A 21,171-nucleotide genomic window follows, 5' to 3' on the forward strand; every position below is an offset into this window, starting at 1 on the left:
TAGGGTAGAACCTGCACAAAAGGGAAACCAGCACCTTGAATTCCCACCCTCACTGGGAGTATTTTCCCATGATTCTTCTCTTATGTCTCGCTCAACGCAGATAATTAACGCACGTTCCATGAAACAGATACTTTGATCACACTTCAAGGCGATTTTCGACGAATATAAGGTGCGTATATTTCATTTTGGAGGGCTAGACGAAGACTACGAGCTCCCGATCAGCGACAGGCCACATATCTTATGGGCTCCTTGCCATAAAATGTGGCCCGCCTCTCAGACGTCACTTCCAGAGGCTTCTGCCTCGTCAGTGTCTTATAGACGATGGCGCAGAACAATATATGGAGTTAAACAGTATAAGATAATGTGTATACACGACTATGAAAATTTGACACAATTGAACAAGTTAGGATCCGACGACGTAATTTGAAAATATATGTGGCATTTTTCACCGTTGGCGTCTCCGCTAAATATCGCAGGCGGGACACGACATTGAAACGCTACAAATATGCCCTATCGGAAAAATGGGGAAAACAAGCGGGCCGCAAGCACGTTTGATGCCATAGCGAAAAAGATCTATCTCGAGACAGGCTCCCGGAGGATCGATCCAGGCCAGAGATCGCCGCATGAAAAAAATGAGGAGGCTCGTTATCGTCGCCGCCGTCGTAATCGTTCCGGCCGCACTTCAGGATTGTCCTCATCGCCGAAGCCATGGTCACTAGTCTAAACGGGAATCGCCCCAGGTTTCAGGAAGATTCTGTGGAGAAGATATCTAAAAGAGCATTCAGGGGACGGAGAGGTTCGTTCACGAAGAGACGCCGTTTTGGTAAAGTTAACAAGATCGGATCAGATCGGAGGTGCACTGCGAATCAAGAGAGAAATTCTTGACGTTATTTTGGTGAAACCCGTTTTATATCGAGGACTCAGACATACCATCGAGATACCCAAGTGGGCTGAGAGGAATTAGCTCGGGGCAAGAGTATTGTTTTAGACGGCTGCTAGATTCTGCGTGACTTCGAAGGCCTACGGAGGTGCCTCGTCTGCGATGTTGGGGCTCGAAGAACTGGAGCCGCAGGAGCGCTCCCTTCTGTTCGGTCCTGCCCAGTTAAATCGCCATTGTAAGCGTCACTTCTGTCCTCGGGTTCGCCGTATACCGAGGCTTCCCATAAGCTACAAATAACCTGTGTAGGCGTATATTCATGGTAATTAGTCCATGAAAGTGTGGTACTAATCCAACGCGTAGATGTCGCAAAGAGACAGGGACGTACAGCATTGAGAAACCCTTGCGCCCTTACTAGTTCTTTGGGCCAATCGGATGCGAAGAGAACTTTCCTTACTCGGTACTGTAGAGCTCTAGCCTCCGAGAGGTTTGGTGGTGTAGAGCCGGAGAAAAATAGTTCCACCTCGGACAGGACCTCCTCGATTGAGATGTGCTCTCCGCCTAGTTTTCCGCAGAGACACGAATCTGGAGTTTGCTTGCCACAAATTGCGCAAATCAGGCCCTCGCAATTTTGACACCAACAGACCGCGGATTGTAGCTCGTATTTCTTCAGGGAGTTGCAGCAGACCTGACACCCGGATACAGCACAGAGAACGCACTCTTGGGAGGCTGGAATATAATTCAGAAAATTTTCAATTGCCTTCAGACCCTATGGGCATGCCAATTACACGCGAGAGGAAATGTCAGTGCAGGGAAAGAGGATTTATGTTCGACAGGAGTAAACGTACACTTTTCGATGGACTCATAGCGGGGGGTTTGTCGCAGAGACAACGCCAAGGGGCAGCTTTACACATTTCGGGGGACTATGCACGGTGGCAGCCGTGACGGAGAGTGAAGAAGAAGAAGTCGTTTAGCATATGCGACATGTTCAAGTGATTCACAACGATGGAGATCGAGACGTACCCGTCGGGATTGCTCGTTGAGGAGAGCAGTCTAAGTTGAAGTGGGGTTTGACTTGTGGAGTACGACGAGACGAAATAGAAGTCCGTTAGAAGAGGAGATGGTGCAGCCAGACTAGCAAAATTGGCGATGCTCAACGTACATAGCTATGAGCGAGCTACGAATGGGAACTGATGCCAAGTGGTGGATACGGTGGCAAAAGTCAAGGGCTGTCGTGCGCAATGTATCGGAGACGTTGGACTTGATCGTGAGGTCAAAGATTACACAGGTACTAAGGACACCGTCTACAAGAGCGGGAGGAGGACGTAGGTCGGTATGTACGGGGATGGAAGATATTACGGGGTGAGTGCTTATCGTCAACAGAGGGCAGAAGAAAGGCGAGAGCCGCGGTGCAAAAGCGACACGTGGCTTTGAGGGCCAATATACAGATTCGCACGGTCGATGCGACGCTCCCCCACTGTGGCACTTTACAGGACACTCACACAACAAGATTCGAATCAACAAATGCGGATGGATTATTAGAGCTTCCATCACAAATACAACGCATTACACTCCAGCAGATAAAGGACCACGACTCAGGATATCGACCAACGAGACCTAAACGAGGGGGATAACTTGGAGAAAATACCAAGTGGATTCGGCGAGAGGGAAAATAAGAAAGCGGAAAGGGATAGGGAGACAAGATGGAAGACTGGAACGGGGAGAAAATGGAGAGAGCACAAGGTCATTGAGATGTAGAGGTACCGAGCGATTAACACAAGAAGAGAGTATGAAAGACAACTATGTACGGTGTGAAAGCATGAAATACAGCAGATGCAGACAGCGAGGAAAGATGAGGAAAGTGAAGCGATGGAAAACAGATTCAATAACACGATGACAATGAAAAGGGAAAAAAGTATGGTAGGAAGAGATGGACAGCGCACGAATCACCACACCCCAAGAAGTCCTGGACGTGTGGCTGCATGGTAGGTTAGTCCGAGAACGAAGGTGACGGCGCACGGACGGCCATCTCGTCACCTTCGTCGCTCGTCACGTCGTTGTAGTTGTCTTTCACGCCGACGCTCGAGTCGTCGTCCCTCAAGTCGCCATAATTCGATCTGTCATCGAAGAGCGCCTCCTCGTACTTAACAAACCCCGAGCCGTCGTCGTCGAGACCGCCATGTTGGACATCGTCAGAATCTTCGGAATCGTTGGTGTCATCATTGCTGTCATCGTCCTGCCCAGCTTCGTCGCCCTGAGGATCCCGACACGTACACCCACTCCTGAGGACTTCACCGCACCACCAGCAGAACAAGTGCATACACTTCCGACAATAGCACATCACCAGCCCATTCACCTGGACAGGTTGGAGTGAGCGGCAGCACCGCTTGCACCCATCTATTGCGCAGTAGAAGCATGATGGATGAGCACAAAGCTCCTCCAGGTCTTCCTGGACCTGTTCGACAATCTGTGGGTAACACGGCAATGTCTCCGTCAGTACAAACTCGAGGCGAGAACTGTGAGAGGAAGACGTACATATCTTGGCGGGTATTGGACGGCAGGTTTGGTGCAGCGGCAGGCTTCAATGGGATCCGAGCACATTTTGAGTCGATGAGGCGGAAAGTAAAGGGTGTACTAGAGCAATGACGAAGATATGTGTCAGGACATGTTTCGATACAGCCGGCTTGTAGTACCAAGGAATGCGCGACATACCTGATGGAGATGGAGCTGGGTAGAGGGAGAGGTGTATCGGGACGCACGACAACTATCGGAAGGCTGCGAGAAAACCGTCGGGTGTCGGTGCGAAGTCGGAGAAAAACTTAATGCAACGTTGATGTTGAGCTTTGTCGTGTCGCGTCGCGTCGGGATCAATATTGCGTCGCCTTTGGAGGAAAAAAGCAACGACAGTAAAGGCAGTCGTGGGGTAGAGGAGTAGGGGATTGATGGAGATAAAAGGTGCTCTAGATAGACCACTCTATGCGCTGATCAATATGAGCGTCGCGTCGAAGAGAGACGATACGACACAAAAGATAGCGTGGAGAGGATGGGATGGGAGTACACAGTGAAGTATCCAACGGTATTCGTATAGCGGTGGATGGGAGTATGAATCAAACTGTGGTGGATGGATGCGGGATGTTGATGGTGTGGGGAAAGAGTGGGGAACAGGGAGGACGAGGACGAGAGGCAGGATTTTGTTGTTGATCAACATTCCCACGCTTCTCTTTGACTTGGAGGCCACCGTGGCGCTTTCCCACGACGCGCTTGAGCCACTCCCTCAACAGGCTCTGCACTGCTTCTTGACGAACTCTTCTACACTCACAGACTGGATATGATGCTGACATACTCACCTTGGATAGAAACGCTTGATGAGAACATAGCTGGTCAGTACAGATTGGTGAACCTCAATATAATCGAGCCCATTGTCAGCAGCGACCTGAACCCAGCAAGGCTTGCAGTCTTCCGCCAGGGCCTTTTGTACTGTTGAATCAGTCAGCATGGAGGTAAGTGTGCGAAGCTACTCTTGTCCTCTCAGTTTCGACGACGCGCACTCGAGGCTGGCGTTGGTCAAATACATTATATTCCTGCGCGTCAGTTATATCTATCCTGAGCATTATTTGCTTGAGGGTAGAGGATCACAAACAGCGAATCACATTTCGCAGGTCTGTGCAGAGCGATTATCATTAGCACCTTGACGGTAGGTCAGATTTATTGATGCACATCTGCACGTGCGCAAAATCCTCTACGTTACCAGTTAGTCGTGTACAGGATTGGTTTGGGGACATACATTGTTATCGCAAACCCGTCCGTGTCGAGGGGTTGCACCTTTACGTGACTCTACGCGCTGCTAGCTTGGACTTATCAAGTCCACAAGCCATGCATAACAGGGCACTTCGATGACTCACCTGTCAGACGTCCAAGGAGTTCAGGCTCGACGATTACAACGAGGGACATACGTCCGGCTCTGATCAGTACACTTCGTACACTTCTTCCGTGCTCGCTACCTGAAGTCAGATTCCAGGCGAGGTGGACTCACCACATCTTCGTATTGAAGTCCCATGTATCTTTTGATTGATCAATACCGTCACGAGCAAACAACATGTTCAGGTATCATCGTGACCCGAACAGGGTGCTCTACACGTCACATTCGATATTTTGACGATGTGCATGACTATTACATGATTCGTTGGGCATCTTGGAGAGCATAACGGTATCTCATAGGGAATTCGTACGCGAAAAGTACGTTCAAACTTCCACACAGACAGCGTCAAGCGCGCTACCAAAATAGGCGCCCATCGAGGGGAACACATCGTCGGTGTAATTTGGTCGGAATGACTTCGCTGACGCCGACGTTCATGGGCTTCGAGACCACGCCAGTGATCGCCGAGCAGACTACCCCAGCGATGGCCACTACGAATATCAGTAACGAGAAACTCACCTCCGTAGCCTGCTGGCCCTTCATTCGTATCAATGCCACCCAACCCTTCAAAGCTTGGCGAGCCACTTCGAGTCTCTAGTATCGCACAGCTCCAGAGTCCTCCATCCAACCATTCCAAAGCGTCCAGAACACCCATCTTCGGTATTGGATCGTTATCGAAGACAAGCGCGTTGGGTTATGTTCCTGTGGGCTCCGAGTGAGCACGAGACGCGTGGCTGTTTCGAAGCAACGAGATCAAAAGAGCAGCCTGGAAACAAATCAAGTCAAAAGATTTGTGTTAGACAGTGAGGAAAGGAATTATGGGCCAGGTGGGAACGTTGGGGAATCGGCAGTCAAGAGTTGCGACTGTATTTTCCCCCAGTTTATGTCTCTCTGGCTCGTTGAACGCAAGCACATAGACGAGGAGCTATTGAAGGAAGTCTATCGGTAATATCTGGAGCAGTAGGAACGATAGGCAAGCTTGTAGAAAGGCAGCAGCACTGAGTGCGGTGAAGAGGATAGAGCGAAAAGTGGTCTGATTTCGTTCCCCTACCGCAACGCGTTGGGGAGGTGCCACTGTGGCGCCGCTCGCTGAACACGGTTTTTTTCTTTCTTCGCATGTATCTTCTCTAATCGACCCTCCGACGTTTCAAACAACTCTGTCTCAAGCTGACGTTCATCCTCAGTATCATACTCTGTAATCGTCTTGGTGCGTGTCTCGAAGGCCCAGGAAAATGGATACGCAACCTCGACGAAGTCTGCTGCGACCCATTTTCGGAGGGGGTCCTGTCATCCTCGTCGTCGGCTCATCAATCAACTTCAGGTTCGTCAAGTCATTTCCTCGAGATGCTCCGAACGAGGACAGTATGGAGGTGGCGAAAAAGAGGATGGATGCGGTGGAGACGGAACGATTGAAGGTCCTAGAACCTCTGGTGAGGCTGCCGTGGAAGAACGGTACTAGTGACCGAACCAGGAGAGGCGTTCGTCAACGACACGGGCAAATCGTAGCTCGAGCTCAGGGGTAGTTTTACCTAGGCGACGTTTCGTTGTCTATATGGCTGGCAGATTATCGCGTTCACCCCAACAGCCTGGAATCAATTGCGCAGAAGTCACAGTCGACATATCACCGAAGTTACAGAACGACTGGAGTACCAGGTATGTCCTCATCTTCGAAAGGCGAAAGGGTCATGGAGACCGGCGAAAACGATGGATGGACCAGGGGTGGTCCGGACGATAGCCAGCCGCCGGAAACAATACCTCACACACAAGTCCGATGTCTCCTCTGTGGGGCCCGGATGTACAGCGGAAGTCCTATCCCGTGCTTTTCTGTGTCTTGGTTTTGAGTCTGGAGCTAATCGACTTGGATAACTCGTCTCTGTTCTGAAAACGGCAGTTCCCTTGTCGCACGTCATCGCGTTCCCTAGGCCTAGGAACGATAGGGAACGATCCGGACGGAAGAAGTGGTTGGGGTTCGCCGATCCATCGATGAGCATCATACCCCACCCATGCCGCACGCATGATACTGGCCGGGGCACGTATGGTGTCGTCTCGCTAGAAAGATACCGAAAGATGGATGGATCAAACGTAAGATGGATATAGTACAAAAGATTCAAAGAAGAAGAGACTCCGTCGGTAAGTCTTTCCCTGTATGCTTCGCCCTCCCTCATCAAGTTTGCACTGCAAGAGTATGGACCAAAGTACCGATGCATGAACGCGTATTGGAGGAAGAAGATGTGGAGACGGAAACCAGACGTGGTAGGTGCATGCCATTGAGCTATGAAGGTATGTCGAAAGACCCTGGCTGACAGTCCTCCTACTTCCAGCTCGTACCGATATCCACCGTGCCGAACATGTCGATGAATAAACAAAAATAGAACGCAATAACAGGTGAGTGAAAATCAAACCAAGAGCTATGAGAAAGAAAACCAAAAATGGGTGGTCGAATCACATCGCCCACTCCCGATACCCAACGCTCGCCCCTTCACACACCCTACTCGTCCTACCCCCGTCTCCTACATCTCCTCTACCTCCCTGTAGATTCTGCACTCCGTCCTAGGATTGACATGTTAGGAACACGTCTACCCTTCACGGGGACCGAGTGAGAATATATGGTCAGCTCCAGTTGACGGCCCTTCGCCGCCAGCTGCGCTTCCAGATGTCTCAATTTGTTCTTGTGGAAGGGTCACAGCTCCTGTCGATGTCCCGCTGAGGGACACCTTTGAACCGCTCCCCTTCGCATTGCCTCTCGAGGCCCTCGCCATCCTCGCCTTCTTCGGCGCCGGCGCCACGTCGCCCACGTCGTCGTCGTCGTCACGACCCCGTTTCTTCCCTTCCCCACTGCCCACAGGTGAGTCCACAGAGAGTTTCACGATCTCCTCGAACAGCGCAAGCTTCGGGACACGCTTCGCCTTCTCACCGTTCCACTCGTCCATGAGTAGCGGATCCTGCCAGGCTTTGACTCCCTTCTGGAGAGGGTTGTCGATCGTATGTCCCGACATGGTCCCCATGACCCAAATATCTCCACTTTTGTGCCGAGGTGCGCACCTCCCGCGGAAAGATATTTTCTCTCCGTCCTGCTGCTTCGCCTTCTTTTCTCCATCCTTCTGCTTCTCTTTCTTGTCTCCGTCCCGCCGCTTCTCTTTCTTCTTGCCGTCGTGCTGTTTGACTTTGCGTCGAGATCTAGTGGGCAGGGCGGGAGGAGCTGCGGGTGCAGCTGGGGACGACGATTTCGCGCTTCCACGGGTTCGCATGTTCGGCACATCATTGGGAAGCCCATGCGGAATGTTCGTACCATGCATGTTGCCAGCGCTCGATGCAGTATGGCCGTTCGATTCATCCGTGCTCGACACGGCAGGTGCTAATCCCGCCTCTTCGAACGAGTTGGGAGCGACCCCTGAGTTGCCGATCGATCCTGATATGTCGTTAATCCGGCTGGGGATGGGACTGTTCAAACCGGTGGGGTCGCTGGGGCTGATGGATCCGCTCTCCCCATCGACTGCGTCAGTTTGGACGCCAGCGAAGTCCTTGTTCGGAGGATACCCCAGCTGCTCGCGGGAGACGAATATCCCGGATGATTTCCTGCATCTAAAATCTTTCCTTTTGCCGAAGTCGTCCTCGTAGGCCTGGGCATCCTTGAATCGCGGTCAGATCTTCGTGTCGCAGTATGAGACATAAGGATATAGACGCACCTGGCTTTGCGCCGAATGTTCCTGTTGCGCGAGATCTTGTGCAAATCGGTTTACCATTGTTGGCTCGTCGTAAGCACGATTCCCATCTCCCGACGCCATGCCAAAGAGAAAGGTTTCAGAATCATTCTGTACCTCCCCGCTACCCACCAGAGCACGGACCAACTATATATCCTTATCAGTTATCGAGGAGATATTAACCATGAGCAATTATCGACAGACCTCTCGATGTACGAATCCTCCACAATCCTCTTGATGTTCCATCGATGACGACGATGGACTTTGGCTACGCGCCATCGGAGGAGGCATAACTGAGTGTCGTTTTGGGGTGTATCCCGACTGTACGACAGGGCACGTTGAGTGAGATGTCAGTAGATGAATACAGATCGCGGCGGAACAGATCGAGCTGGCTCACGTATGTATTGCGACGTTGTCTTGGAAGTGGGAGGTGTGAGGATGTGTCACAGGGCGTGTCGCGACTGTAGAGCTCGTCCTCGCTTTGAGCGCGAGGATTCGGAGGCAGGTACAAGGCTGGATAGGTATAGAGACCAGTCCCAGGAGCTGGATTGAAGAGGGAAGTGGAGTACGAGGGTAGCATACCGCTATTCGGACTCTGAGGACGATGAACAGGGTGCGCTCCCTCGCGGACATGTGGGCTCCGCGATACCGAGCGGCTTGGAAGAGCAAGATGAAGAGGTGTCATGGATTTCTGTCTTCGTTTCTCAATGTAGAGGTATCGCTCCATTGAGTCCAAGTTTGGCGATAGGTGAGTTTGTGCACTCTCTGGGAAAGGGCCTCTGACACTGTTGTTGGACAATGCAGGGACGTCTGTGTCGTAGATCTGCAGGTCGCCGAATAGGTGGCCGGATACAGTGTGGTTGATCGATGTCATGTTTTGTTTCAGATTCGGAGAGCGTCTGTGGTTTTGCAGCAGATGCGATGGAGGGATGCAGTTGGATGCAGTTGGCGGAAGCCTGGAGGAAATGGCACAGCGACACTTGCACGGGGGACCGTGGGGACGTTCAACAAACTCTCGTGACATGCGTCATCCGTTTGGTTATCGATAAAACAATTATTTTCAACATTCCTCTGCACTATTCAGGCCTTATATTATTCACTCTATTCGTCTTGGGGATACTTATGCTGATCGTCGTATTGATCTCATTTTTCAGATTTTTGCGAGCGTACTCGTGGAAAAATGCAGTAGCTCTCTCCCCGTTTTCTCCAAGCTGTTTCGATAATGGGCACCAAGAACGCAACTCTCCGATGGGAGGTTCTGGCTGCTGAATTGAGTTGGTAAGCATTTCTTACTACACCACCTCATTTCATTCTTTCAACGCTGCAGCCTGTTCGATTCTTCGTGCGCTATTGTAGCTGAGCGGTGTCGTGGGGTGGTACATATGTGGTCGTATTGTGGGAATAGATAGCTTATCACCGGATTCGAGCTGTCGCGCTCTCTGTGTACAATTTCTACTGGTTTCTCTTCTCTCCGACGATGTCCCTCAGCCGTTCTACAACCACTGAGGCCGGCGTCGAAATGTTCAGATACCTTAAGCTTGCGACTGTATCTTCAACGACGGAGGCTCTCATTTCATCTACATATATTACCTGTCAGAACCCAGATACTCGTTATGTATATTCTGGCATAATGACACGTTCTTCGTCTTGCCCGTCTGAGAGAGATGTGGCGAAAGTAATCATTCTGTCAGGAAATTCGAATGCGCGAGATGCTCGAGTCTCAGGCCACTATGTTCTGCTTAAATGCTAAGATTTGTATACGCTCGTATTTATAACGCAAAAGTAAAGGCAATCGGGATTGTCGTACCATGAGTGAAACCGAAGAAGTTGAGAAGACCTGGCGGGCGGAGGGTTCGAACTTTCTAACGCCACAGTTATTCCGCCCTAACCCCAGATCAAGGTTAATGCGGTGATCCACGAAAAAAAATATGGTTCAAACTTCAAGTCGTACGTACACTTCCAATGCACTCCGTCTTGTCCCTCCGTCCCGCCTTTGCGCCTGGTCAATGTCACCCCTAAATAGCCTCGAAATACAGCCTAGAGGACTCGAAAAAGATATGTCAATTGCTATGTAAAGTTGTACAGCCCGAAAAATTCTCCGGAAGGTGCGTGTGCCCATCGATGGCACGCCTCGACCTGCCGCTCATTCATTCCTCATGCGTGATTCGTCGGCCGGAGCAGTGTATTTTTTCGTCAGGGAAACCCCAGAAGATTGATTGATTATAGATAAGCACAGGAATATACAGGGACAGGAAAATTACAAAGAGGAGAAGAACATTCGGTGAGCTGTAACTAGTATATGTTTCCTTTCGACGACGTCGTCCTACCAAGCATCGAATACGGTTCTTGCAGACGAGAACCTTCACTGCGAATAGTCAAATACGTGTACAAGTAATTGAAGGGCGGAGCGAAGATGTGCAGAGAAGGTACGTATATCCAGTCCTTGACCTAGAAGTTTCGTCGCTGATTGTTACACTGTGCAACGGAACGGAGAAGATAAAAAAAGTTGGCAGGATTACATGGAGAAGAAATCATGGAGACCAGACGTAGGGTGTGTGCATTGCCGTTTTCAAGCGAGCTCTGACCGATCATTGCTGAAAGGCAAGTCCAACTCGGATGAACGCACGCCCATCAAGCCAGGTCACCGTGAATACATGGAATGAAACCGAGAAAGACACCTGCCAACGTGAGTTGATTCTAATTCAATAAAGAGAAAAAAGAAGAAACTGATCGTCCTCGAACACTAGTATACCCACACGTCCATGCTATACTCTTACTCTTCTGGTCGTCCAACTACGCAGAACATACCAATCTCTCATCCTCGTCGCCTCCAGGGGATTTCCACCTAGCCGACTGATGGACCTGACTCGCCTTCGTAAGACTCATCATGCCCTTCGTACGGACCTGGTAAAAATATTCGGTGCACCTGATTGAAGGCAGTCGCCTGATCAACGGGGCTACCGTATGTTCTATCTTGTCTAAGCGAAGGGTCTGAAGTTGCGCGGACGCTCCTATGGCTGTGATAGGGTGTCGCGGTTTTCGGACCCTTCGGGTTGTTCTTGGTGGTGGTGGGTATTCGTCTCTTCGACCTTGGAGTGGGGTCGTCAACGCTGTCGTCGTCGTCGGTGCTCCTCCCTCTCTTCTGACCTCTCTGCTTCCCGGAGGGTGCGCTCGCACTCCCCACCAACGCCTGCTCCTCCACCTTCTCGCTCTCCTCCTCGACATCCAACGATATCAGCTCCCCTCCTACCAATGCTTGGCCCAACCCAGACTCGACGTCATTGGGATATAGAGCGGGCCCCCGACCAATGCCTCTACGCTTTATCCCGTTAGGGTACGCGAACCAGTTCCAAGCCTTGTTAGTCTGCTTCGGCTTTCGTTCTGACTTCGGCTTCGGCTCTGACTTGGGCCGTCGCTTGCGCTTTGGCTGCGTCTCCGGACGGGAAGTAGCGGGCTGTGGTTTCTTGCGTTCACGTCTCTTCGCCTGGGGTTTCGGCGGAGAGGGAGACGTGACGGTTGGAAGGGAAATGACGAAGGGGGACGCAGAATGAGATGGGGAAGAGCTCCAGGGGGACTCGGTATGCGTATAGGAGTGGGTCGCCGATGCAGAGGAAGTGGAGCGCATGGAGTCGTTACCATCGCTTCGTGTAGGAGAGGCACCGCTCTGCGCTGTGTAGTCATCGTAGTAGATCGCTTGGACGCTGGCGTTGACTGCGCTCTGGGGATCGTTCACAACGGCCTCGAGGTGTTGGACGGTATTGTATGTGGCGTGTTCGTGGGGGAAGGAACCTTCCAGAGGAGGGAGATAGTTGACGGGGCCGGTGTTGTTGTCTACGAAGAGTTGATTAGGTTGTGGCTGGTGGGGTGCGGCGTTGTAGGTGCCCTGCTGCGGGTAGACGGCGTATGCGTCCTGGTCCGTGAACCCCGTATGGAACTCAGTCGAGTTCGAGCCCGCGGGGGAGACCGAACCATTCTGCGTCTGGTACGAGGGGCTCCGGTCGCGCGTGGTATTTGCCAGGACGTATCGTCCAGCATCGTAGTCGGTTGCCGTCTCCGGGAAGTGGGTCTCATATGGGACCTGATGCATACATTGCGTCTGTCAGTATTTGTTTTCGAAATGGCGGACAGAGAGCTATCGGACGAACCTCTACCTGCCCGAAGCTTTCGTCCACAATGATGTTGTTGAACACGTTGGCGGTGTTCGGTTGGTACGTGTCGAAAACGCCATTCGTCTCGCCGGTGCTGGTGAATGTGGTCTGCCCCGCGTCGTCCGTATACGGAGAGACATCGAACCGCTGTAATTGCTCACGGTGAGTCAATGTTAAGGGGAAATAGCGATAGAATACGAACCTGCGTTGGCACAACTGGTGGCGGCGTCGCTTGAGCGCCGAGGGCCACGTTGGCTCTAGACATCTACAACCCCGCAGGAGGTTATGTTCGTCAGTGGGTATAGGTGCGTATCCTCGAATGTACTGACCTCGTTTCCCTCTTGCTGGTGTAAGTAAGGGTGTGGGTAATAGTATTGGGCCGAGTCCGCCACCCGGGGAGGATTGTTCCAACCGCCCGCCCTTTCCTTCCATCTGGCATATCCGTCTTGAACCCACTGGAAGAGAGTTCCTCGTCAGCTACCTACACACATAGGAGCGTCGAAGACTCAAATCACCTTGGGCACCACACTTCGAACGGCCGGGGCCGTGGACATGATCGTGTGAATCTCCTCCCATCTTGCCTTCAGAGCCAAATCCTGGATGAACTCAATGGATTGCTGCATAGAGGCGACAATGCTCAACGCAGAAGGCTGAGGGGAGACCGTTGTCGCGGCCGTGGGTAGGGTTGTGACGGGTGGCGCGGGCTCTGTACGGGGAGAAGGGGCGGTTGGGACTATACTAGGGCGTGGCGGAGACAAACGCGGCTGGTTGTAGGCGTCTTGGACATTGAGATCCTGCCGGAATGGAGGTAAGGCACCCTCAATTGTGTAAGGGTAAGCCCCATCGATGTTGTTGGGCAGGTTGACGACACTATTATTGTTGACCGCCCCGCCCTGGGTGGCGGGCTGAGGACTACGACGAAGGTCGTTCCTAGCATGTAGGACGGCGTCGAGGACGCGAGGCGCACTCGACCGGCCGTTATGGCCGTCGACATGGGGAACGGTGGTGGGAGGGCACCCTTGCGAGCCGGGGGCGATAGTTCGGGGGTCGAAGATGGGTGGCGCGCCTTGGCGACTGTCGTGTTAGAATGCGCCAATATTGACAATCATAAAGTCTGGAGTCTTACCATATGTTGGATACTCATATGCGCGGGGAGTCTTCCTTGCAAAGTTGGCCCTCGTATCATCGGGGAGCATCCGTGGACGCGACGCGAATTGTGGGAGAGACTGGTATTGTCCACGACCGTGGAGGCCAGGTGGCGCGTAAGAGGGCCACGCGGCTTGACGAATAATGCCGAGCGTGTTGTTAAGAACGGAGCTCATGGTGAGGTCTTTTGTTGTGCTATGAGGCTGGGATGATGCTGAATGAGTTGGGTGTAGACAAAGAAAAGAGGGGGTAACAAACAAGGGAGAGGAGGGCCGTTTATAGAAGAGGAAATCCAACTCGCGGCCACTTCACGGTGCAGTGGCTTACGCTATCAAGAAGCTTCGAATTCACCTGCCGGAGCCACAGCCTCGAGCGCAAGAAACACCGAAGAAGGTCAAAGCGCGTCCAAGCGCGTCCGCATCATGATATCCTCGTGTGGCGTGTGCAGACCTTCCTCCCGTTTTCCAGCATCCTCAGTCCTCGTTCCCTGGCGCCCGTGGCGAATATCGAATTCGCCTAACTAGCCTTCCATTCCTCCCTTGATCCAGATATCGACCGTTCCCGGTCACTCCTCACTTTCCACTATGCCCTGACGCGTATGTAGCGTTCCGACCTGTCCCCGGTGGGGCTACGGATAGCCTAGCATCATTCTTTCACAGTATTTGCCCCATTTACTCTGAACGCGATGTTGTCAACATTCCCAAAACCCAAAGCTCATGCTGTCTGGGCTCCACGGCGGTGGCCCCCTGCAGTGATACGCACATACGGGAAAGCTGTGTCCCTCGTAGTCGAGGAGCTTCGAGGAGACTGTAAGGTGGCACCTTTGCTTTGTCCCCAATTTGGTCATGCAAGTACAGGAGCATCGCGTGTTTCTCGAGGCCCTGGCTTGCCGGCCTCGATTTTGATGCGTGCGACTGCCGGACGAACTGTGTGGTATGCAGCATGCGGCACGGTTCCTAATAGCCTCGAGGTTTACGATGTCGAGCTCGAGCTCGTATAGTCTGCCTCGAGGCGCACAGAGCGATGTTGGAGCGATGTCAACATTTCCTCAGCGCCTTTCCTCTGTACGAAGTTCGGACTTACTTCAAGGTTCTGACCTAGGTGCCGTAGATCCCCGATTATGGCAGTACGTAGTATGTACTGAGAGAAATGAACACCGTGTTCTAAGAATGTAGGTGGGTAGCGCTTTCGTGGAATATTGCGCAGATTAAGCCCTTAGACTATAGTATAGCCCGCTCGCCCATTGGACTTCATAACATTCGGGCTCGAGTTAACACGAATGCGAACAGATACGTTGGTAATGCTTCGAAAGTAGCCTATCAAGTTTTGATCAACTGTGCTTCTGCCGGAAGGGATACAGAGTCTGAGGCCACACACCTCCACGGGTGGCGTTCCCCAAACAGCTGGTTTTCGTTGGATATCGATGTTCCTGAAGAGAAGGTGAAAATTACTTACCTTGCTTACAAGGTCCTTCGCACCGCCGTAATTATGACGTCGGGCTCCCGTTTCAACAAGTACAAACAGCTTACGTACATCTTTTGTCTCGTGCCCCTGTCCGTTTGGCCTCTCCTTGCTCAGAAACTAACCATCGAACGCGTGTTTTTCTTCTGTCCGACTCTCTTTATTATAAACACCTTTCCTGATGGTCAGCATACAACACTGTTGCTGGTTGATCTACCTCGTGCTGCTCTTGACGCCGCTATGTTCACTTTGCGTTTTGCAGGGCACCAAATACTTCACTCGTACCACATCATCGCTCGCACTCCCTTGCCTCACCCCGTCGCGGCTACAACACTGGTCATCACATTGCCCACCACTGCTTTCTGCTCCTGTTCAACTCCTGCAACCGATCATCTTTGTCTGGAACTGGTGCTGCGTGTGCTTGCAGAAATAGGTCGTCGTCGAAGTCTCTCAGAAAACGAACTGTGGCCCTTCCTGTGCTCCTCGATAGTGCGAGTCGGAGCGACATAGAGATTGAACAACGATAGCCCGCATCTCGGAGGAGTTCGGATGTCCACTGTGACATAGAGAATGGTTTGCCTCTGTGCTCAGTGGTCTGTGAAGGCGTACACAGCGGTCATCGGAAACTGTCGCCGCACCACCCTTCTCATGCGCCACCCTCCTCGTCTGTATCTTACGATCGACCCGTGTACGTCCCTCGAACGTTCGTGACAGAGGCTCGATCGGCAGCATGTGCCGTTCTTGGTATGTACCGCTCGTGGTCTTCTTCATACCGCCATGACATTGATACTGGACATATCAAAGGAGTCTGTTTGTACGGGAAGGTAGGGATGATGGGTGTTCTCGTCCCTCCCGCTCCTCGAGGAGTCGCCGAGGAAGAGGCTCCTAAGGAAAGACGACGATCCATTCCCTCCTCTCAAGGCCGCACACGTAGCTTAGGTCGGTTTGGGATGTGCGTCGATGAGTTGTTTTTGGTTGTTGCTCAGGATATGGTTTGCCTCCGTTCGATGTCAATCAGACCGGTTGTTCTTTATCAGGAATTTCGAGTTGTCCAGCCGCGGAGAGTTTTCATGGGTCCTTATATTAATGCTACATATATATATGTATTGTATTATGACGGTCTGCCTGTTCTTTTCCTGGTGTGTTTCTGGCATTTGAGGAGATGGAACACATTCGTTTGCTTGGGCCTCTTCATAAAACAAGACAGCGCGTTACCACACATGCACCAAGATGCCCGAGCGCCGCTCAAACGAAACATGGATTATGAACTGCCTGGTAAAAATAGAAATCGTGCCACCCTCCCCTCCAAGCGAGGTTGCTGCAGACGAAGTCTGCGCTCCCCCAGTGTTCCATCACGCTCTAGAATGAATGATCATGAAGCTTGGTCCTGAGGTCGTTGATTATTTTGGGGTCGGAAAGGCCAGGAATTCTGATGGTCGATGTTCCCAGACTCCTTCAGCAGTGCAACCGTCATCGTCAAACCCGGCAGTAGGCACCTAACCCCAGTGCAAGGTTCAAATGAGCCCAGTTGGAGGCTTGCAGAGGCTTGCACAGCTTGACCTGAGCGCTGAGCTGTATGCGGATATCTGGAAAATTCGTTTTACCCAGAGGCTCTATGCCCTCCTTCTGGCGTCTCGAATCCTGGTGTCTACTCTTGAAAGCATCTATACCGGTGGTTTCCTCATTATTTGGACTTGGCCACTCCCATGATGTACTCAATTAAAAGGAAAGACTCGGAGGTGCGTATTTTCGTCGATACTACGACTCGATTCAATGCTGATAAGTCGCGTCTCTCGTTTTACTATTAATGACCAACACTTAGTGATGTAACTATCTTACGAAGCCTGATGAGGCAGAGCCATCGGCCAAAGAAATACGGACATGGGTGAAACACAAAGGAAGCCGGGGCGAATGCACATCAGATGAACGTGTGTTCGTCTCTTCCCTCTCCTCCTCTCGATCATACATCTTCGTCATGTAAATACGGGCGCATAACGTGGGCTTGAGGATACGGGCGTATGAAAACGAGCAGCTACCGAGCGGTACGTGGATTCGGTCATCGTCGCAGGCGCGCCATCGCTCATGTTCATGCCATCAGATCACGGGAGCAAGGCAGCATGTAGGAGCGACAGTCAAGTTACCATCAATGGGAAGTTGTGCCAAAGATTTGCATGCAACGACGATCCATGAAAACCTACCTACTCGCCGCCGTGGTAATGGACTGTTTTCCTCAAGACGAGCACGTGTCCACAAAGGGGTCGCCGAGAAACGCGAGAGAACGAATGACAATGGTTTTGCGGTGAGTGAAACCTTTCATTACGGACGTGAAAAAGAACATAAAAAGAACCTCCCCTATAGATACACTCATATCCTCCATTATATGCTCAGTCCTCCTTCGCCGCCACATCGACTATCCCGTTCCTCCCTACCCATCCTCCTCATCTATCTTCCCATCTCGTCCGCAAAGACTCGATTCGTCTCTATGAGACTAGTCACGTCTTTCGTGCGCACCAGAGGAGAATATCCGGTGCTCTATGCTTAGGACAATTGCCCATCAGATAGCGCATCCGGATGTTTCTAAAGGTTGTGTTCAAAGGCCTGAGTTCTCATAGGCGTCGCAATCGATTGGTGGATCGTTACAGTGCTCGGTCCTTCTTGATTGCTGTTACCGATGGCGTTCGGCGTCGAGGGCTGGGTTGCGTTCCTAAGGACACGGTGCAAAGAGGGCACGCCAACGAGCAGGCTGAGGATGTCGTTGTCAGCGACGCCACCCACGCCAAATAACAAGCCCCGTTGGGTATATTACGTGGGGTCAATGCCACTTCCGTCGCGTACTCGTGTCGTATCTCTGCACTCATCATGGATCCCCACAAGTCTTCCGGAGACCCATCGGAGACCTGCGTATGAAGACTCTGGCTAGTGCCGGCGAGCGCCTGAGACGTTCCGGAGTACCTGGAGAAATGGGCGTCGTAGGGGGGGCTCGCGTATTCCTGGACAATCAAAGTCAATTCTTCCGCCGTTATATGAACGAATCATATTGAACCTTACCCCTTGTCCGAATGCCGCATTATACAGCCGAGTAGCCGTAGGAAACTCATGGTAACCGGTCAAATTTATACGCAGTTGTTTCTCTTGATCTGTTCTTTCAGTCATATGAATTTTCGAGAACGTCGCTTTCTACGATGTAAAGATGTTCGCTCAACACGCGCAGCACCGAAGGCTTTGTTCTCCGTATTCGGATGCCTTACACTTCAAAGTCAACATGGCCCACAGGCTATCCTCATTTTCGTCCAAATCTGTCGACGAAAACTAACTCTTCTGATGACCCTCTCCTACTTTGTTATCTGCGCAAACGCCACGCCACTTCGCTCCGCTGGTTTTCCTTTGCCTCACACAGGCTTGGGCATTGAGATGGCTTGCAATGCCTGTGGTCTTGCAGAAAACGATATAGCCTCTCTACATGCGGCGACTGCTCTTGTTTTTTTATGGCTGCCTTGCCTAGAAAGATCGCGGACTGTTCCACTTGATAAACACAGGCGTTTGCCTGACTTTGATCAGATGGATGCGTCAATGATCGTGCCTCCAAGAAAGTTAGTAATCCTGTTTAGGCTTTTGGACTGGTCACACTTGGACATTTGGTCTGTATTCCCGGTATACAGTGTCCGTACGAGGCACTCGAATAACGCTGATCCATGGGTCTCTTGACCAATCAGAGTTTGCGTGGCGTCCCCTGCGCCCTTCGTGAGAGTCCCCATCGTCGCATATATAACCAAGCCCCAAGGTCAGCGAGGTTATTGGAGCTGGTTGGTTACAACGATTCATTTGGCCTCCGACGTATACGCCTACCTATCCTTCTAATCTTCACTTTATACATCATTGGCTTCTGGCATGAAGGACCTCCCCTACGATTTACTCGTGGAGATTGCTAAGCATCTCCGTCCTCCGAACAAAATACAGAACTCAGAGCTCAGTTCTCTGTCTGCTATCAGCACTCACTTCCATGAAGTGTTTCATCCCATACTCTACCGTCACATCCGGGTCGACTGCCATACATACGACGATTTAGACGACCCTTCCAGTCACAGCACGCGCTTAAAGCAACTGTGCTATGCCCTCGACAATCCGATGAACGCATGCGTGGTAGAAAGTCTGGAACTTTTAAGGCTCTGGTGAGTCTTTCGTTGTATTTCACACTAGCTCAACACCAGCCTGTGTGTTGTGTTGTCAACGTTGTGGTGGAATGCATCGTGGGATGATCTCATGAATAATTCCACAGCGATGATGTAGTTGATGATTGTATCTCTGATCTTCAACGCGTCCAAGCTCACCTTAAAAATGTGGAGGTCCTCCGTCTCGACCATATACTATGCTGTAGGCGCACCTGGAGCTCGCCTTCAGATCTCATGAAGTCCTTTCATCTCCCAAAACTTTCGACTTTCATCATCCGCGCCGAACGCCTCGAATCATCGCATACCAACGAGTTCGTCTTGCAGCATCCGCACCTAACCACCATCGACATCTGGATGGAAGAAGAGGAGATTGAAACGTTTTCCTGGGATCATGATGTACCACGAGTTAGCCCAGCGGAAGACGATGATTATCCCCTGGCTAACAACACTCCACCGCCCATTACCCCACTGCCACTCACCACTCTCAAACTCAAAAAAGTCGCTGCTCATGCGCAGTTCTTTGAACGACTCCCTGCCACCTGTGTCATCGAGAAGGCCTCTGTCGTGCTCCATGATACGGCGTATCACTTCCTGAGCATGTCGGACGACTTTCCCGCAATCTCCGCGATCGACAGAGCACCTCAGACCGTCCGTTCGGCTATCGATGAAGTACACACACACTTCGAACCCGCTTGGATGAGGTGTATCGCACGAACACTACCCACTATATCCGTCCTTGATTTATGGAGCCCTAAATACTTCAAGGACAATACACCGGCATCCGAAGCAGGAAACGTACGTACTATGCACACAATTCTACAGTATGCCATCGTCGTAGCACTCTGATGTTGCCTCTCATCACACTTATCTGCCCTCCACGATTTCAGGTTTATATCAAAGAAATCATTCCCTTGCTTTCCTTGTTCTCCAGCATCTCACACTTTGCTTGGAATTCCTGTGGCCGGGTTCCAGAAGAGACTAAACCCGAAAATGTCCTCGCTGTAAGGGCTTTTGGAGAGGCAGCACCGACACTTCGATACGTCACACTATGTACGCTCCTCTTCCCTACGTCTCGCTTGCCTCCAGAATATTCAGGATCATCTAACATTCATCCCTTGGTGCTGACATACTTCTGTAAATTCAGATGAGAGAACCTGGACTCGAACGAGCCCTTCCGCGATGTGGCAAATGTTAGACCATTCAAATCGTTGGTTGCCGCTGCCGGACGTCTTCCACCCACCGATAAGAGACACTTATGCAGACGATTACGATGAGTATCGGGAGACGGGCGCAGATTTCGACAGTATTGGTTCTGAATAAGAGGAGAAAATGTTTGTCTGACGTCTCGAGTCGTAGACCTGTTACTTAATACCTCTCGCTCTTGATGCTTGGTCTGTGTCCTGTACTGGTCCCGTACGCTGCATATCGGCCAGAATAGCGACTCGTGTTAGCGCACCACTACTTTACCTTCGGGCGCCCCCTGTACACCGTTGTAGTGAAAGCACAAAACTTGATCACCGTTCTACTTTTTCCATCTATGCGTAGTCTGCGAACGTTATTTGAGAGCAATGCTAGCTTAGGGTGGCGAACGGAGGCTCGTCAAGTTCATCTTGAACCGATATGTGACCCGCCGTGATTCCTGTCATCTGCTGTATAAAAATCTAGGGGGCCCGCTGGACAGCTACTTCTAACCGAATATTTTGTGTGATGTCTTCTGAGTACAGAACCAGACGGGCAAAGAGATGGGACGGGG

The 21,171-nt window shown here is 51.5% G+C and overlaps 5 protein-coding genes across 5 annotated transcripts; 1 reads left to right on the top strand and 4 right to left on the bottom strand.

Moving 5' to 3' along the window:
- Positions 1-2,867: 2,867 nt before the first annotated feature.
- Positions 2,868-3,478, bottom strand: STEHIDRAFT_162709 (uncharacterized protein; the record flags this gene model as incomplete). The annotated part of the gene is made up of 3 exons (XM_007310370.1): positions 2,868-3,131; positions 3,234-3,344; positions 3,413-3,478. The coding sequence occupies 3 exons, from the start codon at positions 3,476-3,478 to the stop codon at positions 2,868-2,870; spliced, it is 441 nt and encodes a 146-aa protein (XP_007310432.1).
- Positions 3,479-4,878: 1,400 nt separating this feature from the next.
- Positions 4,879-5,668, bottom strand: STEHIDRAFT_150536 (uncharacterized protein). Its single transcript, XM_007310371.1, has one exon. The coding sequence runs from the start codon at positions 5,446-5,448 to the stop codon at positions 4,978-4,980; it is 471 nt and encodes a 156-aa protein (XP_007310433.1). The 5' UTR covers positions 5,449-5,668; the 3' UTR covers positions 4,879-4,977.
- A 1,701-nt stretch (positions 5,669-7,369) lies between these two features.
- Positions 7,370-9,368, bottom strand: STEHIDRAFT_162710 (uncharacterized protein; the record flags this gene model as incomplete). Its single annotated transcript, XM_007310372.1, has 4 exons — positions 7,370-8,422; positions 8,480-8,641; positions 8,699-8,815; positions 8,892-9,368. The coding sequence occupies 4 exons, from the start codon at positions 9,366-9,368 to the stop codon at positions 7,370-7,372; spliced, it is 1,809 nt and encodes a 602-aa protein (XP_007310434.1).
- Positions 9,369-11,339: 1,971 nt separating this feature from the next.
- Positions 11,340-13,964, bottom strand: STEHIDRAFT_162711 (uncharacterized protein; the record flags this gene model as incomplete). Its single annotated transcript, XM_007310373.1, has 6 exons — positions 11,340-12,572; positions 12,640-12,789; positions 12,845-12,907; positions 12,972-13,097; positions 13,158-13,708; positions 13,769-13,964. 6 exons carry the CDS (start codon positions 13,962-13,964, stop codon positions 11,340-11,342), a joined length of 2,319 nt encoding a protein of 772 aa, XP_007310435.1.
- Positions 13,965-19,652: 5,688 nt separating this feature from the next.
- On the top strand, positions 19,653-20,738 carry STEHIDRAFT_162712 (uncharacterized protein; the record flags this gene model as incomplete). The annotated part of the gene is made up of 3 exons (XM_007310374.1): positions 19,653-20,213; positions 20,306-20,468; positions 20,563-20,738. The coding sequence occupies 3 exons, from the start codon at positions 19,653-19,655 to the stop codon at positions 20,736-20,738; spliced, it is 900 nt and encodes a 299-aa protein (XP_007310436.1).
- Positions 20,739-21,171: the final 433 nt, after the last annotated feature.

This window comes from Stereum hirsutum (assembly GCF_000264905.1).
Source record: "Stereum hirsutum FP-91666 SS1 unplaced genomic scaffold STEHIscaffold_20, whole genome shotgun sequence".
In the NCBI taxonomy this organism is placed as follows: Eukaryota; Fungi; Basidiomycota; class Agaricomycetes; order Russulales; family Stereaceae; genus Stereum; species Stereum hirsutum.